The 20,900-nt window shown below is 43.6% G+C and overlaps 1 protein-coding gene across 1 annotated transcript; it reads right to left on the bottom strand.

Annotated features, from left to right (window-relative positions):
* Positions 1–1,433: 1,433 nt before the first annotated feature.
* LOC121761198 (mitochondrial import inner membrane translocase subunit TIM14-2-like) lies at positions 1,434–19,443 on the bottom strand. Its single transcript, XM_042156809.1, has 4 exons — positions 19,300–19,443; positions 13,722–13,767; positions 1,980–2,149; positions 1,434–1,875 (listed from the first exon to the last, which is right to left on the bottom strand). The coding sequence occupies exons 2-4, from the start codon at positions 13,722–13,724 to the stop codon at positions 1,719–1,721; spliced, it is 330 nt and encodes a 109-aa protein (XP_042012743.1). The 5' UTR covers positions 13,725–13,767; positions 19,300–19,443; the 3' UTR covers positions 1,434–1,718.
* Positions 19,444–20,900: the final 1,457 nt, after the last annotated feature.

The raw sequence follows: 20,900 nt of genomic DNA, 5'->3' as shown, positions 1-20,900 counted from the left end.
GACCATCCGCGGTTTCCGGCAGATTACTTCAGGCGCCGTTTTCGCATGTCAAAGCGCTTGTTCATGCGAATTGTCAACACATTGTCCGCACGTGTTGAATACTTTCAAACAGGTGTAGATGCAGCCGGCCGGCAAAGTATCACGGCGTTGCAGAAGTGTACGTGTGCCATCCGACAACTCGTTACTGGGCAAACGGCCGACATCTTCGACGAGTATTTGCATATCGGTGAGTCCACTGGAATCATTTGTTTAAAGAATTTTTGCGAGGGCGTTCGTTCTGCTTTTGGGGATGAATTCCTTCGGGCACCCACCACCGATGATTGCCAACGGTTGCTTCGTCTTCACGAATCAGTCCATGGCTTTCCCGGAATGCTTGGCAGCATAGACTGCATGCATTGGAGGTGGAAGAATTGCCCGACTGCTCGGAGGGGGCAACACTTAAGCGGTCACAAAGGCGGCGGCCCAACACTTATCCTTGAGGCGGTCGCCGACTATCGCCTATGGATTTGGCATGCATATTTCGGCGTTGCCGGATCCAACAACGACTTGAACGTGCTCTATTCTTCACCACTCTTCAATGATGTGATGAATGGTGTAGCACCGGCGATCGACTTCACCATCAACGGAAATACATACTGCATGGGTTACTATCTCGCCGATGGTATCTACCCAAGGTGGTCGACGTTCGTGAAGACGCTCCACAACCCGCACGACCCGAGCCGGGTTCTTTTTGCGCAGCGTCAAGAGTCAGCGCGGAAGGACGTCGAAAGAGCCTTCGGGGTCCTTCAAGCTCGATTCAACATTGTGAAGGCCCCGGCTCGGCTGTGGTACGTGAATAATATCGCCGACATCATGTTCACGTGTATTATATTACACAACATGATTATAGCCGACGAAGGGCCGAGGGCGACTAGCTTCTACGACGAGGACGAAGCCGGAAGCTCAACAGCGAGGTCTCCCCCACGCCGAGGCGAGCATACGACGGTTGGCCAGAGGATCGAGACAAGACACACAATGCGCGATACTCGAATCCACAATCAACTACAAGAAGACCTAATCAACCACATGTGTGCGAAATTCGGCAACGAGTAGTGGTTTTTTTAATTTTTAGGATTTTAATTATGTAATTTTTCATTTTTAGGATTTTAATTATGTAATGTTTAATTTTATTTGTCATTTGTAATATTTATTGTGGTTTTTAAATGAATTTTAATATTATGGAAATGTTATTGTTTAATTGAATTTTAAATTAATTGTGTTCGTCCTTGCGGAAGAGCACAGTTGTGGGTGTTGTGCTCTTGCCAGAGAGCAGGCATGAATAGTACCGCCCGGGCCCACAACCGTGCCGCTGGCAAGAGCACGATTATGGATGCTCTAATATCTTACATTGATATGTTTTGGCGACTAAATTAAATTTCTTGCCACCACACAAATTTCAACATGATGATCACTTTTCAATGAGTGATCACAGAAATATAGAGCAAACAGCAAAGAGAAAATACAACTTTCTAAGCTGTACAAATAACTCCTACACATTCTATCAATACAAACAAAAAAAATAAAATTTCCCATTAACATCTACTACTCCGCAAAATCTCCAAATCACAAACTGATAGCTGCCGAAGTAGTAGAAACCAACACAAAATCAATGCCAATTATCATTCAGCACCAGAAAAAATGGTGTCACAGAGCATTTCTCCATGTTATTGCAGATTCCATCAGAATGCAGAATCAGACGCCTTTGATTTCTTCAACAAGATGTCTTTAGCTTCATTGATCTTTGAAGCAAGGTAATGGCTGCCCCCAGCATCAGGGTGGTTTGCTACCATCACTCTTCTGTGAGCCTCTTTGATTTTCTCTAAGGTGACGTGCTCCCTGAACAGATCAAGCCGGATATCAGATATAAAGATCCCATCTTTAATTGAAACAACGAAACCTCAACATGGCTAGATCAAGCTAGAGAAGAAACAATTTTTTACCTAACTCCAAGAATCAATGCGGCCTCTCGCCTATTCATGGCTTGTTGAAACCCCCCATAGTAAAATTTACGGGCCCGCGGGTTGGAGTTGAATGCTTGCCATGCCCTTAGCAAGTATCTAGCACCTAGAGCACTAGCTCCAACTGCAGCCCCTGCTACTGCCACGGATGCCTGCAAACCGGGGGTGAGAGGATGAAAAAGACTTGATTATGAAATGTGAGTGTAGATAAGTAGAGAGAACCTTCTAAATTAGCCTAAATGTTGCAATATTTGCATAACAAGACCAGCTTGCATTGAAGAAGATCAGATAAAGAAGTAAATAATCTGCAAAATTAGCCCAAATGTTGCAATGTTTGTGATGGGGTACGGACTAAACAAGCCCAACAGCAGTGACGGCCCATCAGCCCAAAGCCCAAGGAAGAGTATCAGTTCGGCATTACCAAAGAGTTCGGCCCCAGCCTACAGCTCGGTAAAAGCCGACCAGTCAAGCTCTACTCTCAGATCGGCTAAAGTTGCTCGGTAATAGTTCAGCAGTTCGGTCTCAGTATTCGACCGAACTGGAAGATAGTCAACTCATGCAGGATCACATGCAGGATAGTGGACCAAGTACAGAGATAGTGGACTCATGCAGGATCTCATGCAAGATAGTGGACCCATGCAGGATCTCCATGACCTCCACGACATCCACAACCATCATTAGTGGTGATGCAAGCCACGATCTTAGTTCAATGTATAAATAGAACTTAGATCAGATAGAAAAGGGTTAAGTTCTAAAGAAGCTCTCTAGACATAATAGATCATATAGCAAGTCTGTATTGTAAGCTGTAGAAAACAGATCAAGCAATACAACTCTACCCTCTTTCCTTCCCGTGGACGTAGATTTACCTCAGTAAATCGAACCACGTAAATCTCTGTGTCGTGATCTGTATTTTCCAGCATTCATCACCATCAAAAATTCGCCAAACCATCACTGGCGCCGTCTGTGGGAACATAGAGAACCAAATTTGTGATAAAGCGAATTTTTGACCCTTTTTCCACCCAAAAAAAAAATGCATACCAGATCACATACTACCCGTAATACCGTTCGTGAAAACCATGAGGAAGCTAGTCCAACCCGCAGGTCCGGAAAACAGCCTCGAGAGACATCTACTTCCAGTTTTCACGATGAAGGAACAAGCCGCTCAAAAGGTCCACACACCGAGTCTTCCCAGCAGCCTGATTTGAATGAGGCTGTCAAGCTGTTCTTGGCTGAGAAGCAGGATGAGTTCTTAGCCTTCCTGCAAAAGAGCCAAGAGCCGAAGACGAAAACGGTGGATTCTCCTTCCTCATCCAGACATGAAAGTCACTACCGCAGTAGTGCCGTGTCTTCCAGGAAGAAGAATCCTCAACCCCGACATGTTCCTGTTCCTCCTCGGTACCGGAATCACAGGAGATCTCCATCTCCTCCATACCGAAGAGATGTCGGGTTCGCCATGTACGGAGCATTGAAGACTCCGTTCTCGGACGATATCACCCGAACTCCCTTGCCACAGAACTACCGAACTCCGTCGATGACTTATGACGGGTTAGTGGATCCTCATGATTTCTTGGGACGCTATCAGTATAACATGGCGAACCAGGGTCTCAATGAGGTCCATATGTGCAAGCTGTTCCCCGAGCTGCTTATCGGGAACGCGAGAAGGTGGTTCGATAGCCTCCCCCAAGGCAGCATTAGATCTTACCGAGATCTAATGGATGCTTTCCACAGGAGGTTCTTTCAGAAAGCGGAAGCCCGGATCACTTCGGCTCAGCTGCTTTCTATACGTCAAGGTCGCGACGAAAAGATCAGCGACTTCATGACGAGATTCCACAAGGAATGCCTACAAGTAGATGATCTCAACGATCTACTTGTCATTTCGGCATTCCAAAATGGAATCCTGCCCGGAGCTCTCTACAGAAAGCTCGTGGAATGCAGTCCGCAAACAGCTCAAGAGATGTGGGACATTGCGGACCAGTTCTCCCGTGCCGATGAGGCAGACCGTCGCAAACGGTCTTTAGACAGCTCATCCCGAGGAGACAGGAGGAAGCCCGATCATAGCGATCAGGGACATCCTCGCCGAACTCCTTTTGGCGATCAGGGACATCCTCGCCGAACTCCTTTTGAAAGGATTCAAAGGACTCCGGTGCAAGACCGATTGGGGCCACGTCTCAATCCTGAGAAGCCGCCCGCTCAGTTCGTACCATTGAACAAGTCAAGAGCGGAAATTTTCGAACTGCATTCCGATATGTTCGAAAAACCAAAGCGGATGACGAAATCGGCCGCGCGTCGACCTCAGGATCAATATTGCTCCTTCCATCAAGACCACGGTCACGATACCGAGGAGTGCCGACATTTGGCTGCAGGTATTGATGCTCTTGTGAAAGCAGGGACATTAAAAAAATACCAAAGCAAGCAGCCGAAAAAGAACAAAAAGCAGAGAGGTGCGAACTGCGCTCCTCAGGATCCGAAAAGGCAACAGGATCCCGAAGACGATGACGAGCAGCAATATGATGGAGTAATCCTGACTATTGATGCTCTCCCTGCCGGGAAGACTAAATCGTCCCTGAAGTCAGAGCGCAGAGGCTTCAATCGAGAGGAGCCAACGCATAAAAGGCTGAAGCAGGACGAAGTGATTACATTTTCAGATGCAGATCCCGTCCCGGCCATCTCTCCTCATCAAGACGCTATTGTCATCCAAGCCGGAGTGGCAAACAAACTAATCCACAGAGTGTTTGTGGATACAGGAGCGTCAGTCAGCATTCTTTTTAAAGAATGTTTCGATAAACTAGAAGTGGATCCAGCTCGGCTTAGTCCGGCACCACTTCCTCTGAAAAGTTTCGCCCAGGAGGACACCCACCCTGAAGGTATTATCAGCCTTCCGATCACAGTGGGAAAAGCGCCTACCAGCTCCAGTACGATGATCGAGTTCTTTGTAGTAAAAGCTCGGTCTCCGTACAACATCATCCTGGGAAGAGACTGGCTCAACGCAGTTCGGGCCGTTTGCTCTACTTATCATCTCACCATCAAGCTCCCCACTAAAGGGGGGATAGCGGTCATCCGAGGTGATCAAAAGAGAGCAAAAGAGTGTCTGCAGATTGCGCTTAAAAGCGCCGAGCAATCAGATCGGCATCATCAAGCATAGCAATCACAGCAGCCGGAGTCAGAGGCAAGCGAAATGACCGAAGTCACACCAAAGCCGAACTCAATGACCGTTCAGTTATACGAAGATGATCCATCCAAAACGGTCAAGATCGGTTTCGCGGGAACGCCTCTACTCCGGGAAAAGACCATCCAGCTCCTCAAGGAGTACAAAGATGTCTTTGCATGGTCTCCGTTGGACATGACCGGAGTGCCTTCTGAGGTAATCACTCATCGGTTAAATATTGATCCATCAGTCCGGCCTATAAAACAGAAGCAAAGACTCTTTGCGGCAGAAAGAAATCAAGTCATCCATGACGAAGTCCGCCAATTACTGAAAGCGGATGTATTATTCGAGGTGAAATATCCCTCTTGGGTGGCCAATCCTGTGATGATCAAGAAAAAAGAAGGAGGATGGCGGATGTGCATAGATTTTACCGATCTAAACAAGCACTGTCCTAAAGATTGCTATCCCCTTCCGAACATAGACAAAAAAGTAGAAGCTTTGATCGGCTTCGAAATTTTCTGTTTTCTTGATTTATACAAAGGCTACCACCAAGTCTTAATGGATGAGAATGATGCTCCAAAAACGGCTTTCATTACTGACTTCGGCATCTTTGCTTATAAAAAAATGCCGTTCGGTTTAAAGAATGCCGGAGCCACATATCAAAGGATGGTAGATAAGCTTTTTCGGCATTTGATCGGAAAGGAGGTTGAAGTGTATGTTGACGACATAGTCGTTAAAAGCAGAAGCACTTCGGAGTACGAAGACAATCTCAAGTCCACTCTCGACGTGCTCCGAAAAGCCAACCTCAAACTCAATCCCCAAAAATGTACCTTTTTGGTAGATTCGGGAAAGTTTCTAGGTTGTTGGGTTTCAAAGGAAGGACTCAAGGCAAATCCGCTAAAAGTTCAAGTTGTTCAGAACATGGCAATGCCGAAGTCCATACATGATGTGCAAAGGCTAACTGGATGTCTAGCCGCACTGAATAGATTCCTTTCCCAAGCAGCCGAAAAGCAAATGCCATTCTTCAAAGTGATAAAGAAGGCACCAAAGTTTGAGTGGGGAGTCGAGCAGAAAAAGGCTTTTGACGAGCTCAAAAGTTATTTAGCCGAGCTTCCTATTCTCTCTGCTCCAACAGATGCTGAAGTGATATTCTTATACTTAGCGGCATCGGATCAGACCATTAGCGCGGTGCTTGTACGAGAAGAAGGCCTAAAGCAGCTTCCCATCTACTTTACAAGCCGAGCATTAAGAGGTCCAGAAACAAGGTATCAACCTCTGGAAAAAATTGCTCTGGCATTAGTGAATGCAGCAAGGAGACTGCGGCCATATTTCTATGCTCACAAGGTATGCGTCTTAACCGATCTTCCACTTCGGCAAGTTTTGACCAAGCCAGAAGCATCAGGCAGAATCGCCAAATGGGCCATAGAGTTGGGAGAACACTCAATCGAATACCTACCTCGGAAAGCCATCAAGGGACAAGCCTTGGCAGATTTTCTTGCAGAAGCAAAGTTCGATCAAGCAATCCCTGTCATTGCCGAACAGAAAAATTCTACCAATGCCGAACTAGCACAGCCCCTGGAATCCGAAGTAGAGCCACCGGACTGCTGGAACGGATTCGTAGATGGAGCTTCGAATAAAACGGGAAGTGGAGCTGGTATTTTACTTATCGCTCCCGACGGACACGAGGTAACTTACTCACTTCGGTTCTTATTCCCAACTACTAATAATGAAGCCGAATACGAAGCTCTCCTTGCCGGACTCAAGCTAGCGCAAAGTCTATTTATCAAGTCTCTCAAAATCCATTGTGATTCACAAGTCGTAGTGAATCACATGTTGGGTACAAGTGAAGCCCGTGATGAGAGGATGAGGAAATATTGGGACAAAGCGCAAAGCATTAGCCGAAGTTTCTCTTATTTTCGGATAATCCGCATTCCCAGAGCGGAAAACAGCCGAGCAGATATTTTAAGTAAGTTAGCCTCATATCCAAGTTCAAAGGTGGAGGAATTGATGCACAGAAGCATTGATGAAGCTGAGGTACTTTCAGTAGCCAGCTCGCCGAACTGGATGACGCCGATCTTACAGTATCTAGATCAAGGACAACTGCCCGAGGATAAGAGAGAAGCTCGGAAAATCACATGCCGAGCCCTTCGGTACGAACTTCATGGAGGAGTCCTATACAGAAAGTCCTACCTTCAGCCGTTATTGCGATGTGTAGGGCCAGAAGAGACGGACTACATCCTTAGAGAAGTTCATGAAGGATCTTGCGGTAGCCACATCGGAGGTAGAGCTTTAGCTAAAAAAGTTCTGAGATGGGGGTATTATTGGCCAACTTTGGTACAAGACGCAGTGCAGCTCGTCAAGACATGCACGAAGTGCCAAATCCATGCAAATATCCCAAAGATGCCGCAGACCGATCTATATGCTATGCAAAGCCCTTGGCCTTTTATGCAATGGGGCATAGACATAGTGGGACCACTACCACAAGCTCCTCGGCAAATGAAATTCCTTATCGTTGCCGTGGATTACTTTACAAAGTGGGTAGAAGCTGAACCATTAGCTACGATAACGAGCTCGAAGGCATTGGATTTCGTCTGGAAGAACATAGTGTGCCGATTTGGCTTACCCCACATCCTCATTTCGGATAACGGGACTCAGTTCACCGACAAGACATTCAAGAATTGGTGCCAAGAGCTGAATATTCAACAGCGGTTCACTTCGGTCTCCCACCCACAAGCAAACGGACAAACGGAGGTAACAAACCGTATATTGGTGAAAGGGTTAAAAGCTCGGTTAGAACAAGCCAAAGGACAATGGGTAGAAAATCTCCCTCAAGTCCTATGGTCCTACCGAACTACACCCAAAAAATCCAACGGTGAAACTCCGTACAGTCTGGTGTACGGCACTGAAGCCGTGATTCCGGTTGAGATCGGCGTACCCAGTCCCCGAACTCTAAATTTCTCTTCAGAAATGAATGATGATGGACTGAGAGCCGAACTAGATCTGGCCGAAGAAAGAAGAGAATTGTCCTGCATAAAAGCAGCCAAGTACAAGGAGCAAGTAGCCCGGTATTATAACCAAAGGGTGAAAAAGCTGCAATTTCAAGTGGGAGATCTTGTCTTGAGAAACAACGAAGTAAGCCGAGCAGAAAAGCTGGGCAAGCTCGAACCCACATGGGAAGGTCCATATCGGGTGTCAGAAGTCCTCGGCAAAGGGTCTTACAAATTGACTCACATGTCAGGAGAACAAGTACCCCGAACATGGCACATTTCCAACCTCAAGAAGTTCCATTTGTAAGAGACAGTCCGGTCAGTCCGTCTTGTGTCTAGTTCGGTCCTAGAGGTATGTGTTTTCTTTGTTTTTTTTTACTTTGTCTATGTGCTTTTTGTTTGTCTATGTGCGTCTCGTTCGTTTATGTGCGTCTTGCTTGTCTAGATGTGTTTTGTCTGTCTATGTGCGTGTCGTCTCTTACAAATGTTACTGAGGTATCTTGTTCTTCAAAGGCTGATCCCCTTTTTAGAACATATATAAGCCAACGATTGTGAGTCCAAGCTTCTAAGGAGGATACAAGACCATAATTCAGCTTAAAAAACAAGCAGTTCGTCTGAAACGAACTGCAACAATAAGCCAACGATTGTGAGTCCAAGCTTCTAAGGAGGATACAAGACCACAATTCGGCTTAAGAAACAAGCAGTTCGTCTGAAACGAACTGCAACAAAGGGAAAGTCCGATCCACGCGATAAAACTCGCCGAATTAGGACAAGGAAAAGTCCGATCCAAGCGATAAAACTCGCCAAATTAGGACACAAGCTTAGTCCGGTCAAAGAAATTTACTTCATAAGACCAAAGACGAGTCCGGTCAAAGAAGTTTACTTCATAAGACCAAAAACGAGTCCGGTCAAAGAAGTTTATTTCATAAGACCGAGGACCAAGTCCGGTCAAAGAAGTTTACTTCATAAGACCAAAGACGAGTCCGGTCAAAGAAGCTTACTTCATAAGACCGAGGACGAGTCCGGTCAAAGAAGTCTACTTCATAAGACCGAGGACGAGCACGATGAAATTTTTTCGCTGAGCTGTAAATACGCAGTGATAGAAGCGAAATGAAGATTTCATTTATTAAAACTTGTTCGGCATACAATTCTGCTGCCCTACGAGAAGGCGTTACGCCATTACAAAGGACTATTCTACTGTCCCTGGTTGCTAAAGTTGAGCCATCTATTCACAAAATCCTCGTGAAGCCGAGTTCGGGCGTTCTCGGCAGCTGAAGAATAAGCAGGTCGACGAGATGCTCTAATCGACCTACCGCCTCTTCCCTGAGCCCGAGAAGCTCTAGCACCTCGGCGGCGAAGAGTCTCTTCACGAAGCATTTGTTGATCTTGCTCACTCATAATCACAGCTCCTCTACGAACTTCAGTCCGTCCTTGTCTTGACGTTTCCGGTTGCTCCTGAGTCCGTTCTCGTCTTGACGTTTCCGGCTGTTCCTGAGTTCGTTGCTGACTTGGGGTAAGGTTTTGAGCAAGTGAATCAGGGGTTTGAGCTGGAGTGTGACCATCTGTTGACGGGAAATGCCTAAGGAATCTCTCGATTGAGGGACGCCGGGAAAGAATGATGTCGTACCGAGAAGCCCAGCGCCGCAATGATTTCACGACTTGTTGGCAAGCCGAGCTCTCCAGCGCATTGTTCCTCCGGAGTACATGATATTCCTCCCACAGTTCGTCAACTCGTTCCTGAACTTCAGTGATGGTCATTCCCCCGCGCCTGCAGATGAAATCCTCATACGCAGTCCTCTCAGCGACGGCGGTATTCAGCTCGGCCTCCAGATCTTTCTTTTCGGACTCTAAGTCCTTATTGTCGGCCTCCAGCTTCACTGAACGAGCCAAGAGTTCGTCATTCTTCACCTGGTCAGCTATGGCTCTTTTCTCAGCTTCGTCTAAAGCCGAAGAGTACAGCCGCTTCCAGTGAAGTACCTCCAGCTCCTTAAGAGTTCAGAATATAGAGCAGCTATGTCAGTTCGGCATTTCAGATTACTGAGCAGGTAGTAAACCACAACAGGAGTAAAAGAGAGTACGAAAGGCTATACGAAGACACAAGAGCAGAAAGAAGAATTTTTTCATTCATAAGAAAAAAATTTTTCTACACAAGGGCTTCAAGGCCGTTTTACAAGAAGGAAGAAACTAAACTAAGAGAAGGGAGACGAAATCATACTCCGCCAGCTTCGTCTCCGCCTTCTCGGTGAGGTTCAGCTTCCTTCTCGTCTGCTTCAGCTTCAGCCTCGGCCTCCCTGCTCTCCCCAACCTGCTCGGCGCCACCGTAGCCGATCTGCTGCGCCTCCTGCTCGGCCTGCTCATCGCCGGTCTGCCGCTCATGCTGCTCGGTCTCACCCTCTCCATGGAAAATTGGAGCGGGTGAAACTGACCCTATGGAGGCAAAGATAGCCTCCATGTTCTCATCGCGGTCAGCTCGGCAACTACGAACTTGGTCTGCAGAAAGCAGGACCGAGGACGAAGCAAGCTCCTCAAGCACCGGCAGACTCTGAAGCCGAGCTGCTATCTCTCGGCCGTACAGCGGCAGGATGACTTCGGGACCCTGCTCGGCTTTATCGGTCATCAGTTTCAGCAGATCACCGACAAAGGCTGAAAATTGGTTACTCAGAAAGAGTTTCTCCGCGAAAGCACGGAGAACCTCCCCTTGGGCAACCACGGCGGCAGCATCCCTCCGTTTCGTCTGCTCTCGCTGGATGACGAGCTGGTTTTTGGCAAACTGAGCTTCATCCTGGGCCGAAATCCTAGCAGCTCTGGCTTTCTCAAAGTTTGCCTCAGCTTGCTCGGCCCGGTGACAAGCAGCCGCCAACTTCCTCTGCATCTCAGCATAGTCGTTGGACGCTTTGGAGAGTTCAACGGCGACGAGCTTGGAGAGCATATCGTTCCTCTGAAAATGGAAAAAGCAAAAAGTCAACAGAGGGGCCACAAAAAATACAGGAAAAAAGCAAGGCCAGAAAATCAAGAAGAGAATTCACCTCGGCGAAGTCCGTGGGCCATAAAAAGGGCTCACAGATATGTTCCGAAGGAGGCGCCAAGACCACGTCTTTCTCTGGCGCTCTCGGGGGCTTCTGGGTCTTCCCCTTCCTACTTGCCGAAGTCGACTCCGGCTTCTTCGGATCCGAAGAGGTTTTTTGCCTCTTCGGAGTCCTCTCGGCATCAGACGCCGAGCTGGTGGTTTTCGGCCTCTCCGGCTCCTTGGACTCCGAAGATTTGCGGCTCAGCTTATTCAATATGTTCACTACCGAAAAACAAGGAAACAAGGTTAGTTTTCGCCGCTAAAGCAATAAGGCATGAAAAAGAAATCCTCACCCTCAGTCTCTTCGTCCGAAGACGAGATATTGAACACGAGGTCGCCCTTGACGAGCTCAGTTTCCGAGTATTGTTTCCTAATCATAGGAATCTTATTGAGCTCGCCCTCGAGCTCGGCCAACGGTTCTAACCGAGGATGGGGAATCACGGACTTCGGCCCTCTCCAAGGAAAGCCCGGAGCCGAAGTCCTATTATAAAAAAAGAAACGGTTTTGCCATTTCGGCCACTTGGTTTTGCAGAAGGCCCTAAAAGGCTGTAAGGGGATCAAGTAAAACCAAGATCCTTTCCTTTTAAACTGGAAAAAATTAAGGATTGCCCGCAGAGACAGATCCTTATCTAGCCTACGGAGTTCGGCAGCAAAAGCCGACAAGTGCCTCCAAGAATTCGGAGTCACCTGACCTAAAGGGAGTTGAAAAAAATCAAGAAGCTCTACAAAAGGTGGGGGAAGAGGGAAACGAAGCCCGCATTCTAAGCAGGCTTCGTAAACGGTGGCATAACCCTCCGGCGGGTCGTTAGCCCTATGATCATCGTCGGGAACCACCGCCTTCCCCCCGGGAAGAAGATATTTTTCGTGTAGAGATATCACGGTGTCCTTACTCAAGACGCTGTGAAAGTATTCTACAGTCTTCTCCCCGGACTCTTTCCGGCTAGAAGACCCCTTGCCCCCTTTCCTACCGCTACCTAACTCTGACGAAGAAGAAGAAGACATGGTTCTTACTCTTTGCAAAATCTGAAGAAATTCTGAAGAAATTCTTGAAAGCGGAAGGAAATTTTAACGCAAAAGAGACAGAGTGCAGAAGAAGCAATAGCAAAAGTATTCAACTGATGAAGAAAGGACGTATTTATCTGATTCGGAGAAGATTTCAAAATCATCGCACCGTTTCGAATCCCACCTTTTTAGGATTCAACGGCCGGATTTTACTGTCGCATTTAATGCAGTCACGCGCAAGGCACGTCCCCTGACGTCAGCCTCCCCCGTACCTTTATCAAAATGCCGAAGTGACTCGCTTCGCCGAAGTGATTCACTTCGTTTTTCGGGGGGGGTAGTGATGGGGTACGGACTAAACAAGCCCAACAGCAGTGACGGCCCATCAGCCCAAAGCCCAAGGAAGAGTATCAGTTCGGCATTACCAAAGAGTTCGGCCCCAGCCTACAGCTCGGTAAAAGCCGACCAGTCAAGCTCTACTCTCAGATCGGCTAAAGTTGCTCGGTAATAGTTCAGCAGTTCGGTCTCAGTATTCGACCGAACTGGAAGATAGTCAACTCATGCAGGATCACATGCAGGATAGTGGACCAAGTACAGAGATAGTGGACTCATGCAGGATCTCATGCAAGATAGTGGACCCATGCAGGATCTCCATGACCTCCACGACATCCACAACCATCATTAGTGGTGATGCAAGCCACGATCTTAGTTCAATGTATAAATAGAACTTAGATCAGATAGAAAAGGGTTAAGTTCTAAAGAAGCTCTCTAGACATAATAGATCATATAGCAAGTCTGTATTGTAAGCTGTAGAAAACAGATCAAGCAATACAACTCTACCCTCTTTCCTTCCCGTGGACGTAGATTTACCTCAGTAAATCGAACCACGTAAATCTCTGTGTCGTGATCTGTATTTTCCAGCATTCATCACCATCAAAAATTCGCCAAACCATCAGTTTGCATTGAAACAAGAGCAACTTATGCACTTAACAAGTAAAGAACTTTTTAAATTATCCTAAATATTCCAATGTTTGCAGCAAAACAAGGGCAACTTCTGCATTAAACAGAACAAATGTGTTCATGTTCATTCATTGCTTTTGGAAAAGTCTACCATCTTATCCAAGTTGAGAAATGCAACAACCTAGCTCAGCAAGGTGATTTTTTTAAATTGTTTTTTTAATTATAATTTGGATTAAATCGAAACGTGGCCACACAAATGCTTCATTTTCGATGAATACCAGAAACTTAAAATGCAGAAATCGAGCTCAGAAATGGGAAAATTTAATCCAATAAGTATTCAACAATTACCACACCTTAACAAGGTGCATATATCTCAAAGAAATGGCCCAAAATCAACATACAATTATCGAATTAAATATCAAATTTTGAAACCCTAACCCCAATCTCAAACATTTCCTACAACAGACTATCAGAGAGAACGCATCTTTACCAAAAATAATAGCAAAAGAAACAAAGCAATAAGCTCGAATTCGAGGGAAAATTGCAGAAGATGCGCAGGGAATTACCATAATATAAACAATGCGAAAATACCCGCAACGAAACAATCCCGGCCTGAAAATGGAGAAATTTATGCATAAGAATCCATGCAAATGTTGCATGCACAAGATTAACATCAACAACATACATGCATGCAACGTGGGCGTGTGTATTAACATACATGTGATCTCAGTGACGTGGCAGGAGTTAGTTGAGTTAGTTAAGAGCAATTGATCGACCAATGAGAGAGCGGGAACATGTGTGATCAACCAATAGGAGCAGAGCTATGACGTGTACAACAATCCGACGTGGAAGATGATCGAGGCGAGCTAAGAACGAGCTAAGATGTGAACTATAAATAGCCATAGTTACTTTGTTTTTGATCTATCGTTGAAGTTGCTTAGTTAAGAGTTAATCAGCTCAGATCGTGGATCTGGAGCTCCTCTTTGTGTGTTCGTTACGATTGTAGACATTTTATCAATTCATATCAATACAATCATCCTTTCATTGATCATTCAAGTGTTGTGATTGCGTCTTATCGCGGAATCTCGGTGGAGTTGAGTTAAGATAGGGAGGTTGCGACGTAAAATCGTAACAATTGGTATTCAGAGCAATCGATCTCCGGACGTAGGAACGGTGACTCGAGGTGCAGAAATGGAGAAGAAAATGCTAGAGATGATGGAGCAGAAAATGCATGAGATGCGAGAGGAGCATAAAAACGACATTAGAGAGTTGATGCAATCAATTGCAGCAATTAACCTGCAAAATCAGAAGAATCATGAAATGGAAACCGGTGAAGACAGTAGCAAGGGAAATCGGTATGAAAATGGATCCGATTGGGGAAGATCGACGCGATATGAGTTTCCTAAGTTTGATGGTGACGGTTTTGAAGGATGGATGATGAGAGCTGAGTATTTTTTCCAAGTGGCTAAGGTACCGGATGAGGAGAGGGTTAGTGTGGCTGCGATTCATCTAGAAGGGAAAGCATTGCAGTGGCATAGAGGCTTTGAGAGCTTACATGGAGATATGGCCTATGCTGATTGGCCGTGCTATAGCTCATCTCTAGCAGCTCGTTTTGGTGCTCATGCGTACGAGGATCCTTTGGCTGATCTCAGGAACCTCAAACAAAAAGGTACGCTACAAGACTATATGGACATTTTTGATGAATTATATCCTAGAGCTGGAATTAGAGAAGATCAAGCTTTAAGTTTCTTTTTGTCCGGATTGATTGATGAATTACAAATGCCTGTGCGTATGTTTCGACCTAAGACCTTAGCTGAAGCTTACTCCTTAGCTAAGCTGCAAGAACTTACTGTTAGAGCCTTAGGAGTTAAGGCCAAAGGAAATCAGAACACTATACAGGCTAGTAGCAGCTATTATTCGAGTAGCAGACCAATGTCAGTGACTGCTACTAATAATAAAGTGGGAACTATGAATAATTGGAATGGAGGAAACAAGGAGAGTAACAGAATTGGAGGGGTTAGAGCTAGTACCAACTTAACTCCTAAAGAAATGGATGAAAAAAGAGCAAGGAAGGAATGTTTTTGGTGCACTGAAAAGTTTACTCCCAATCATCAGTGTAGCAAAAGGAAATCATATGTTGTGCATCTATTGGATGTGGGTGAAGTAGAACGTACTGAAGAACAAGAGGAAACAGATGAAGAAATTGAGGATGAAAAGCCTGAATTACAGCTTTCATTACATGCGGTTTGGGGTAAGGATGGACCTCAAATAATGAGGATTAGAGGGAAATGTCTGAAGAGGAACTTAAGGATTCTAATAGATACTGGCAGTACTCATAATTTTCTGAGTGCTAAAATGGCTAAAAGAATTAGCTGTAAGTTACTTCCTGTTAACTCAAAGGCTGTGGAAGTAGCCAATGGACAGATTTTGCAATGTACTCAAAAGTGTAGCAAATTAGAGTGGGAGATGCAAGGGTCCAGATTTCATGCAGAGGTTTATCTTATTCCTCTGGAAACTTATGATCTTATCTTAGGTGGAGAATGGTTGTCTACCTTGGGTGAAATCAAATGGAACTTTAATAATCTCAGTATGATCTTCAATTTCCATGGAGAAGAAGTGAAATTGCAAGGTGAGAGGTGGATACCAAAGGCTGAGCAGTTGAATTTTCTACACATCATGAATCCAGAAGAAGAGGATGTGAATCAGAGGAAATTGAATCAGTGCATGCCTGCTGTGGAAGTTGAAACAGACTACTGTTATGAAATCAGTGTTGAGGAAATTTGGCCTAATCTTAAGTTGATTCTGGGAGAATTTGCTGAAGTATTTGAGGAGCCAAAAACACTACCACCACAAAGAGAGCAAGATCACAAGATTGTACTGAAAGAGGGAGCTGAAGCAGTGAATATGAGACCCTATAAATATGCAGCACAACAGAAAAATGTCATTGAGACAATGATTGAGGAGATGCTTAAGGCTGGGGTTATTAGGCATAGTGAGAGTTCTTTTGCAAGCTCAATTGTGTTGGTAAAGAAAAAAGACTCTACGTGGAGAATGTGTGTGGACTATAGAGCCTTAAATGCCATCACTGTCAAAGATAAATACCCCATACCTGTGATTGAGGAACTGTTGGATGAGCTAGGAGAGGCAGCTTGGTTTTCTAAAATCGATTTGAGGTCTGGCTATTGGCAAGTGAGGATGAAGCCAGAGGATATTCATAAGACTGCTTTTAAGACTCATTCAGGGCATTATGAGTTCCTAGTTATGCCATTTGGCTTAACAAATGCACCTGCAACATTTCAGAATCTGATGAACACTATTTTCAGAAATTATTTGAGGAAATTTATATTGGTATTTTTTGATGACATCTTGATATATAGCAGTAGTCAGGCAGCCCATGAGCAACATTTGAGAGTTGTTATGGAATTGATGAGGGAGCACAGCTTACTAGCAAAAAGAAGTAAGTGTACTTTTGGGTGTAAAAAAGTAGAATATCTTGGCCATGTTATCTCTGAAGTTGGAGTCTCAACTGATGAAGGCAAAATAGAAGCAGTGAGAAATTGGCCTCAGCCTAAATCTGTGAAGCAAGTGAGAAGTTTCTTGGGCTTGACTGGTTATTACAGGAGGTTTGTGCAAAATTATGGGGTGATAGCAAGGCCTCTGATAGAAGTGATTAAGGGTAATGTGTTCAAATGGACTGGAGAAGCACAAGAAGCTTTTGATAAACTCAAAGCAGCTATGACTACAACCCCTGTGTTGGCTCTACCAGATTTTAGCAAGGAGTTTGTAGTAGAAACTGATGCTTCAGGGTTTGGAATTAGAGCTGTGCTAATGCAAGACAAGCATCCAATAGCCTTCATCAGTAAATCCCTCTCTCCCAAATATCAGGCTCTATCAGTGTATGAAAAAGAGCTGCTAGCTATCTTGATGGCTGTGAAGAAATGGTATCACTATTTGCAGAGTAAAAAATTCATCATTCTAACTGATCATCAGAGTTTGAAGTACCTGATGGATCAGAAATTAACTACTCCTACGCAGCAAGCTTGGATGACTAAGCTAATGCACTTTGACTATGAAATCAGATACAAGAAAGGCTGTGATAATTCAGTGGCTGATGCTCTTTCCAGAGTTCCAGAAGTAATGATTTATACCTTGACTTCCTTTGTGATTCCTCTTGAGTTGATTGCAAAAATCAAGGGGTCATGGAAACAAGATCCTTTGATACAAAAGATTCTTCAAGAAAAACAACAAGACAAGGATTCTCACCCACAGTTCAGTTGGAATAAAGATGAACTGAGAAGGAAAGGCAGGTTAGTGGTGGGAAATGATGTGATTTTAAAGGCTCAAATCTTGTCTACTTTTCATGGAACTGCTTTAGCTGGTCACTCAGGAGTATTGGGTACTTACAAGAGGATATCTGCTCTCTTATATTGGCCAAAACTGAGAAAGGATGTCAGAGAATTTGTTCGATTATGTGTTACTTGCCAGAGATACAAGCCAAGTAACTCAGCTCCATCTGGACTACTACAACCTCTTCCAGTTCCTACTGCACTTTTCACAGATCTCTCTATGGATTTCATTAAAGCATTGCCAAGTTCACAGGGTTTTGATACTATATTTGTGGTGGTGGATCGATTGAGTAAGTATGCACACTTTATGGCTCTCTCACATCCTTTTACAGCAAAGAAGGTGGCTGAGGTATTCCTTGATTCTGTTTTTAAATTACATGGGATGCCCATTAAAATTGTAAGTGACAGGGGAGCCATCTTTGTGGGGAATTTCTGGAAAGAATTCATGAAATTACTGGGAGTGGAGTTGCTATATTCCACTGCTTACCATCCAGAGACTGATGGACAGACTGAGATAGTCAATAGGAGTTTACAATGCTATTTGAGATGTGCTATGGGTGAGAAACCACATACTTGGGTCCATTGGTTAGGATTGGCTGAGTATTGGTACAACACTACATATCATTCTAGTATCCAAATGACTCCTTTTGAAGCTCTATATGGTTTTGAACCTCCTTTACATGTTCCTTATCTACCGGGTGACTCTAATGTTGAAGAAGTAGATCTGGCATTAAGGGACCGAGAGGAAATGCTGAGCATACTTAAAAGAAATGTACAAAAAGCTGTTGATAGAATGAAGAAACAAGCTGATCAGCATCGAGTTGATATAGAGTTTGATGTGGGGGAATGGGTTTGGTTGAAATTAAGGGAGTATAGGCAGAGATCAGTGCGAGGGAAACACCATAAGTTCGAGCCTAAATATTTCGGTCCTTATCAAATTGCAGATAGAATTGGAGCAGTAGCTTATAAGCTTAATCTGCCCGCTTCAGCTACGATCCACAATGTGTTTCATGTGTCCTTATTGAAGCCAGCTTCTCCACCAACAGGTCCTGTTATTGATCTACCTAATGTTTCTCATATTAATGATGCTATTCCACAGGCTGTGCTCGATAGGAAGATGGTTAAACGGCAGAACCAAGCGGCTACTAAGTGGCTTATTCATTGGGAAGGGAGATCACCAGCTGATGCTTCTTGGGAGTTCGCGGACGTCATTAAAGCAAGATTTCCTTGGTTCCTTGCGGACAAGGAACCTTAAGGGGGGAGTATTGTTGCATGCACAAGATTAACATCAACAACATACATGCATGCAACGTGGGCGTGTGTATTAACATACATGTGATCTCAGTGACGTGGCAGGAGTTAGTTGAGTTAGTTAAGAGCAATTGATCGACCAATGAGAGAGCGGGAACATGTGTGATCAACCAATAGGAGCAGAGCTATGACGTGTACAACAATCCGACGTGGAAGATGATCGAGGCGAGCTAAGAACGAGCTAAGATGTGAACTATAAATAGCCATAGTTACTTTGTTTTTGATCTATCGTTGAAGTTGCTTAGTTAAGAGTTAATCAGCTCAGATCGTGGATCTGGAGCTCCTCTTTGTGTGTTCGTTACGATTGTAGACATTTTATCAATTCATATCAATACAATCATCCTTTCATTGATCATTCAAGTGTTGTGATTGCGTCTTATCGCGGAATCTCGGTGGAGTTGAGTTAAGATAGGGAGGTTGCGACGTAAAATCGTAACAGCAAACATTTAACCAAACACATAGGAAGAAAACACCGAAAGGGGCATACCAACTCGATCAAATATTGAGATGAATGCGAGAGAATTCAATACAGATCCTTGGTTTCTATGTTGATTTTCCAACTCCGAGACAGAAACTGAGTTTTATGCTGGGTGCTTTCTTGATGAAGAAGACAGATTCGGACTTAGGTGTCGGTTTCGTGTGCCTTCTAGAATTAGAGTAATACTCCCTCTTTCCCAATTCCCGTTTTTCCATTTTAATCCTTCTGCGAATAAGAGTCTCGATTCACTTTTACCATAGTAATATGGTCTCACCTTCCACTATCACTCATAAATGGAACTCTTAATGGCGGACAGAGAGAGTAATTAACAAAAAAAAATACTAGAATTTTTAATGATTTTTAAAATAGCAAATATTTTATGCTAAATTAAAGTCAAGACTGCTTACTTACGTATATAATACACTCCATGTGAATCATTAATATTTAATGATAATGTTTTTGTGAACTTGTTATTAGTAAATAGATTTGGGTGTCAGTCTCAGATATGAATTCGCAAGATAGATGTATGGCGTTATTTAATTTAGTTCAATATAAATTTTATCTATAATACTCCCTCAGTTCAATAACAGTAAATTCAGTTTTTCATGTTGGATATTTAATTGTAGTAGAATCATTTTTTTGTCAAATAAAAAGTATTACTAATATATTTTTAGTCTTATTTTTCCTTTTTATACTTTATTATTTCTATTTTTTCATCTCTTTTATTTTGTTATATTTTTATTTAATATATTATAGGACATACTTTCTTAATCTTCTTGTCATGTCTCCACTGCTATAAACTTCGAGTTTACCATCTAAAATCAGGCAAACATTGAATCTTTTGTACCATTATTCAAATTTTGGAAAATATTGCTAGAAATCGAATCGGTAATGATTCAATTTTTTGGCCTACAAATGATAAGATTTTTGTGGTACAAAAAATATCCACTGCGACTCTTGCAACGATACAGTTACTAGAAATGTTAATCAAATACTCCGTCCGTCTAAATCTGGATGGCCACATTCTTGCATTTTAGGTGGAATAAGTTATTTATGTAATATAAAGTGGGAAAATGATAGAATATTTTAATGAAAAGAGAGAATGGAGGAATTTAATTTCAAATATAGAAAGTGGACAATTTGAATGAGACAAATTAAAAAGGGAAGATGGACATCTTAAATGTGACAAATTAAAAAGAGAAGATGGACATCTTGAATGAGATGGAGGAGGGAATATAAATAAGAATAAGGAAAAGTGAGATGATATTAATGGATAATGCAATTCACATTATTAGGAATATAGTGTATAACAAAAAAAATCAAAAAGTAGAAATGGATTCGTTTCAGTGATTAAAAACGTATACTAAGTATTTGTGCTCAATAATTATAAATTTGTACACTCACACAAAAAATGGTTATATGTAATTTGGTGATGTTCGGTTTGCAAGATAAAATAATACAAAAATACAATTTAGTATTGAGTTGTGAGATTATTTTAGTCATATGTGGTTAACTATGACTAATTATCCCATAATTATACATCTAGGATTGAGTTGGGGGATTGAATCTCATGAACCAAACACACAATAAATTTAATCTCGGATACAATA

Source organism: Salvia splendens, chromosome 13 (assembly GCF_004379255.2).
Source record: "Salvia splendens isolate huo1 chromosome 13, SspV2, whole genome shotgun sequence".
Lineage (NCBI taxonomy): Eukaryota > Viridiplantae > Streptophyta > Magnoliopsida > Lamiales > Lamiaceae > Salvia > Salvia splendens.
The sequence above is the reverse complement of the archived record's forward strand: the minus strand, read 5'-3'. Positions and strand labels throughout refer to the sequence as shown.

Excerpts from the sequence above, each read along its gene's own strand:
- LOC121761198 (XM_042156809.1), bottom strand. Across the intron at positions 1,876-1,979 it reads GCATTGATTCTTGGAGTTAG|GGAGCACGTCACCTTAGAGA; the intron begins GTAAAAAATTGT and ends TGATCTGTTCAG.